The sequence below is a fragment of the Brienomyrus brachyistius genome, chromosome 1, assembly GCF_023856365.1.
Source record: "Brienomyrus brachyistius isolate T26 chromosome 1, BBRACH_0.4, whole genome shotgun sequence".
Taxonomy (NCBI): Eukaryota; Metazoa; Chordata; class Actinopteri; order Osteoglossiformes; family Mormyridae; genus Brienomyrus; species Brienomyrus brachyistius.
Genome location: NC_064533.1, coordinates 12096188 through 12102187, shown reverse-complemented (window position 1 = coordinate 12102187; position 6000 = coordinate 12096188). Strand labels below are relative to the sequence as shown.

Sequence of the window (6000 nt, the reverse complement as noted above, 5' to 3'; positions counted from 1 at the left end):
TGCCTTTGTGGTACGTGAATTTATAAATTGCCATCGTATTTTCACCAAAGAAAGTTGAAGAAGCCAATTAAGGTACATGAGTACTGAGCAATTTATAAAATATATCTGTAAATCTCAGAGTGAAGCACTCTTTACACAATTGCATAGACGATGCTTGTGAATATTAATGAATGAATTAAAACCATAAAACGTTTTGGGATAACATATTATAACTTAAATATGACATATTAAATTTGAACATTTCGTTTCATTTCGTATATATATATATATATGCGTGTGTGAATTGTTTTCATTCATTTTTTTTAATTATTCAATAGTGAATCATAAGCATGACGGGGCTGAACTGTACAACGCCGGTTTAGTAATTAACCATCAAGAAGAGGATTCACATCCGCTTTATAAAGAAGGACGGGAGTGTCAAACGACAAAGCATGTTAGCCAATGACGTCGCAGGACAGTAAACCTGTAATCCAATCGCCTGGCGCGTCTGAATGCGAGGCGTGGCCATGTTTCGCAGCGGCTTTTGGGCGGTCCGACCACTTCGCCGTCTGACTTTATTGAGAATGTGGAAGCTGGGAGGCAGGGAGGAATGGCCGCATGATTAATGCATTTATTTCCCCCCCCATTTAATCATATACAGGAATTAGGAAGGTAACACGAAGCCTACTTGGACTTCTTTCTCTATCCGTGGAAATATGAATGTAGGGCGACAATCACATGGAAGCGATTCTCCGTGGATTGAAAAATAACTTTATTTATTTATCGTGTTTACGCCGCCGTGGCTCCACGACTTCTTGTTAATTAAGCGGCAGATTGCGCGTGGGAAGGTGACTGGATCGCTAGGATGGATCAGGTGACTATCCTGAAGAAATTCATTCAGGGGGTTCATGCCATGCAAGCTGGGGACCAGAGGGGAGAGGACAACTTCGGCAGTGACTTCATGGTAAGAACGCACTGCTTTGCACCCGAAACAGCCGACTTTGCACTAAGCGATTACCCGAGGGGGGCTCGTCAGGGCTGTACATTGACGACAAATAGGCACTGCTGGCTAATAAACGAGATATTAGGTTGCCTGGGGAGTCCAATTGACAGCTTTGTTTGTACCGAGGGGTGGTTCTTTGCGGCGTTCCCCGGCGGCATGGCTTGCGTGCTCCCTCGGGTCTCCCCAGTCTGGTCAGGCTGCGAGCGGCCTAACAATGCAACCTCCCCCAGATCACTGATCGCACCATCTTCTCCCTGTCAAATACGGCGCCTGCCCTCTAATTCCACCCCGGCATCTACACCCCGCGGCCCAGACCGTCGGGGGCTGGGGGATGACGGCCAGCCGCGTTTTGTTTTGAAGTGCATGTTGCTGGGTGAGGTGGTAAATCCGCGCAGGCTGCCCTCCTTCATGCAGCCGTGTTTTCCACTGGTGCTCCCTGGGCACGCCGTGTCCTAAAGCCGCCCTTTAGACCCCGATCGCAAGCTGCAGCCTTCCAAACTCTTCCCCACTGGGGGATTCAGCGACGGCCCGCTGAAAGCTGCCCGCTGATTACCAACCGACAGAACAGCTGCCGTGAAAATGAGTTTTGACACGTACGTCTGATGCTTGATAACTCTGACAGCTGTCTGTTCGCGGCGGTGGGGTGGAGGTGGGCTGCTGGAGCTACAGTTTGCCTGGTTTATTAGGCTGTAATGAAGGATCTGAGTGAAGGAAGGTACGGCTGCACATTGATGCATCTTTACCATCGGGGCATTTAATTTATATTTCTAACTGAATGCATATGCCTAAATATGCACCAGGATTGTTCTTTGCTTTCTGTTATTGTATAAAATAATTCGATACTTAAGTTATCACTTGAACCCTTTTTTTGTGGGTTGTCTGACAGTTTATAGACCGCTTTTAACAGTCCCTTTCTGTTCGTATAGGAGGACGGTATGACATCCTTTTCATATGTATAATAAGCGCCCACTGAACACATTTGTATTACGCAGTTATTTCCCCTTCCCCGTGTGGGTTTTGTTTATCCAAGAGTCTTTGATCCAATATAAAAGGGGACAGTGTTAGTTTCTCTTCCCGCTGGAATAGGTTTCATCGGGGGGGGGGAGAGCCATCCCAGCCGGGGTGGGGGTAGCGGAGGGGCTCCTTACCCCGCCGCCGTCACCCGGATAACTGGTGCAGGCTTGTACCCTGTTGCTCCGTCTTGCTCCATCTTGCGCGAATGAAACTGCTCTGCTTAGCCCACAGAGTTGCGACACGGCGTTTTCATAACGCCGTACCTGTAATGCGGTGCTGAGCCGGAGCTTTGGCCCATCCAGGGAGCACTACCCACCCCCCCCCCCCTCCCCTCCGCCATGGCCTACAACCACAGACACGCAAAATGTCTGCAGTCAATCTTTCAGTTTGTCGCATCATGCGGGAGCTTGCCCACGCAAAAATGAAATTAAACCCAGTACTTACGTGGAATCGGGGGGCATGTGTGCTTTTGGCTGCCACCTGAAAAGGATGCAGGAAGATAGCGGCATAAGCAGCTGTCACATGTCAGAGCACCGAAAAGGCATGCAGGCGTCATGCGGACAGCGCTCAGTGCGATCTGTCGGCACTGGAGAAGTTGAGTTCATCCAGGCTGTCAGTTTTTTGTAAAATACTTAATTTTTAGTGTATTATTTAGATAATGAGTTTAACTTATTACCCGTTTTCATAGATCGCCCGACTTCCTTCACGTTATAGGCTACTTAAGCAATTTCTGGTACTAAGGAAAGTTTCTAAATCTTTGCAATATTTGCTGTTTCAATATCTAGGGCGCCTTACCACACAACGGTGTGCGCATGTTTTAACAGCTGCTGACTGTCTGGGTTCTGCCAGGCCCCTTTTGTTCACTGCACCTGTCCTCAGCCGTATCGTTAGGGGACGATTCCTGTCCACCCTCTGGTCCTCTGTGCTGGGGAGCAGAGGTCTGGGCACAGGTGTCCAGCTGTGCTATGTGGCAGAACCCAGGATTGTGTGTGTGTGTGTGTGTGCGTGCGTGTGTGTGTGCATGTGTGAGAGAGAGAGTGAGGAGGCTCGCTTGAAGCCACTGATTATTTGCGGATGGAAAAAAAAGGCAGCGTTTTAGAAGAAATTCACAAGTGATTGCAACTGCAAGACCATGAGAACTCTTGCATCAAAAACCGCTAAGATCACTTTTGGGGTCACTCTGTCACTGCTTGATGAAGTAACATGGTGAGTAAGACTGGACTCTGGGCAGTGGTAAGCTGTGGTAATTCACACTGGTTGCAGGTCCACTTAAAATATGCAGCCCAGTGTGGCTGTGTGACCTCCCAAGAGGCAGGTGTGTGTGTGTGTTAGTTCTATGCACAAACTAACAACCCCCCTACAGGTCTGTTAGTTTCTGATGTTCTGGTTTGTGTCCCCATCCAATGTGACTGAAAGTGACAATGCTGACATGCTTGTCATTGTTATTACAATCCCGCTGTCTGCGTCTGACTGAGCTGCGCGGATGTGTGTAATGCAGCAGGCACATCACGCTCAGCGGCTACCGGCGCACCTGTCACCTTTTGAGCTGAAGCTGGGACAATGCAACCCCAAATGCCCTCCCCCTCCCCAAAACCTGCGATCCCAAATGCTGCCAACGAGTTGCTGGAGCAGCAGAGGAAATGCATCACGGCTTCCTGTGTTCATGCACGTGCATTTTCCCAGAAACTCCATGCAGCCTTTGTAATAACTGGGGTCCTGGAGTCGATCTACAGCCTTTGTAATAACTGGGGTCCTGGAGTCGATCTACGGCCTTTGTAATAACTGGGGTCCTGGAGTCGATCTGCGGCCTTTGTAATAACTGGGGTCCTGGAGTCGATCTACGGCCTTTGTAATAACTGGGGTCCTGGAGTCGATCTGCGGCCTTTGTAATAACTGGGGTCCTGGAGTCGATCTGCGGCCTTTGTAATAACTGTGGATTGTATAATAACCTTATATGAATCATTTGGTTTAGCCAGACCTTCCATTTTGAATTTAACATTGCTAAAACAGTCATGTCAGTCGGAGGCTACAGGAAGTGGGCAGCCGGCTACAGGAAGTGGGTGGATGGCTACAGGAAGTGAATGGCCGATGACAGGAAGTGGGCAGCCGGTGAAGACTGTGGCCCCAGAGAGCTGGCTGAAGGGGTGGGCGTGGCCAGGCCAGGCCTGAGTCATTGGCTCCCCTCAGGTGTTTCCTGGCTGAGTGCCTCCCCCATGACTTTAGCGGGCCCTCTACTGCAGCCACTCCCCCAGGTATGACAGATTCAGGCTGAGGACCTGGTCTCCAACGTCTTGCTGTAGGGGCCAGTGTGGCGTAAAATCTCAGATTGCTACATCCACCCGCCTGAAAGCAAAAAAACCAACAGTATTTCCTTAAAAGGAAACCTGTCCCTCCCCAGCCTCTTCCCAGCCCATCTCTCAGGGTGTTACTGCGCTTGACTGAAGGGCAGTAACTCTGATTCAGCTGTTACTTCCTGGTATTTTTGTAGCAGTTACTCAAACCTCTGCAACTGGTGAGTCGTCCCGCCTTCATTCCGTGTGCCCTAGGGGTGCGTAGAAAGGCTTAAAAGAAATGCTGGCAGTTGCTGGGTTTTCCTTAATATTTGCCCCATGAGGCAGATGGAGAAGGAGAAAGATCCCAACAGGCTTATTGTAGTAAGTATTATAGTAATATAGTGTATCTCATCATTTTAGTATACTGCAGTATTTTTTAAATCTTGACAAGATTAGCCAGCATGCTGTGGTGCTGTTTGGCAAAAAAAATTATTGTGCAGACACCCTCCGTCAGTGAATTTTATCACCAGGATTTCCAAATGTAGCGCGGGATAATGCTTGGATGGTATGACCGTATCCGATACCTCCCAAGCACAGAAGTGTAGTTGAGGGATTAGTTACAACGTGTTGTGGGTCGTCTTGGTCCAGAGTTTTGGCAGATATGATGTGGGACGGTTGGATGTAGGAGCCGTACGCTGTGACCATCTGACCTCGGGCTTCATGGCCTGAGAAATTGGTTCAAATCCCCGTGTCTGACTGCTTTCCTTTCCTCCCAGAACTCGGGCTACCGTATGTTTGTGGTGCCCGATGAGGCTGATCCCCTTTCTCGAAATCTCCTGCTGTTTTCTCTGGGCTGTACCATTGCACTGCAGTGACAGTCCCCTTCTAAAAATGCGTGGATCGGCTCGCATAAGTGGCTCGCTGGCCCACTGTGGAAACTGTTTATGGTTTCTCACCTCAGCGTGGGAGTGAGCTGACTCACCTGTGGTTTAATCCCTACTGCGGGTGCATTGCTGTACAGCGCTGGAGCTCGGGTCCGAGGCAGAGGTGGGCTGCGGTTCTGACCGAGATCCCGATCACCTGTGGTGATCTCATTCAAACTCTGACTACTGGTGTGAATCGTGATGCTCTGATTGACATACTAACCCATTTGTGTGATCAACTGATACAGGCCAAAGTACTTGGTGCCATAAGAGAGACAAGCTGTTGTACCTTTGAACGAATATCTCTCGAAACCTGTAAATATTCTGGATAAATAATTAAAGCGAAATTTTAAATGTGTTTGGGTAAGAGGATTATAAGAGAACGTAGATAATGGTCCGGTAAGATCAGCCGAGTGTCTGCCGAGACTGATCCGTGTCGCGTGTGGGCGCGTTGGCATGTGAGCAGAGGCGAGTCCCCAGGGATGGTGGACGGCCCCAGCAGATCAGGCGCAGAAAGCTGCTCTTTCATTTCCCCACATAGGTTGGCGGTGACACAGATGTAAGCGGAGCTGCAAGCAGATGAGGTGCCTAAACCAGTCACCCAGTCACTAAGAAAGCTCCATTTTCCCCTGAAAGTAAAGGCACAGGAGGCCAAAATAAATCAGTAAGGCACTGATTTTCCTGACATGCAAGGTCAGAGAGAGGTGGTCACATGGCTGTCTGTCAAAGGTAGTGGAGTGGGTGTGGTTACGTGGTGGGCGGGGCTTAGTGGTGGGCGGACCTCCAGCCGGCTCTCAGCATTCCAAGA

The 6000-nt window shown here is 49.3% G+C and overlaps 1 protein-coding gene across 5 annotated transcripts in view; it reads left to right on the top strand.

Annotated features, from left to right (window-relative positions):
• The first annotated feature begins 532 nt into the window (after nucleotides 1-532).
• The window catches only part of LOC125751410 (tyrosine-protein phosphatase non-receptor type 12-like), a 25333-nt gene continuing 19865 nt past the window's right edge, over nucleotides 533-6000 (top strand). For all 5 annotated transcript variants that reach the window (XR_007400612.1, XM_049030188.1, XM_049030179.1 and 2 more), the window contains exon 1: nucleotides 533-943. Coding sequence is in view for 4 of the 5 variants with exons in the window: in XM_049030188.1 (XP_048886145.1) it covers nucleotides 845-943 (99 nt within the window). In the remaining variant the exon portion in view is untranslated. The remainder of the gene's footprint in view (nucleotides 944-6000) is intronic.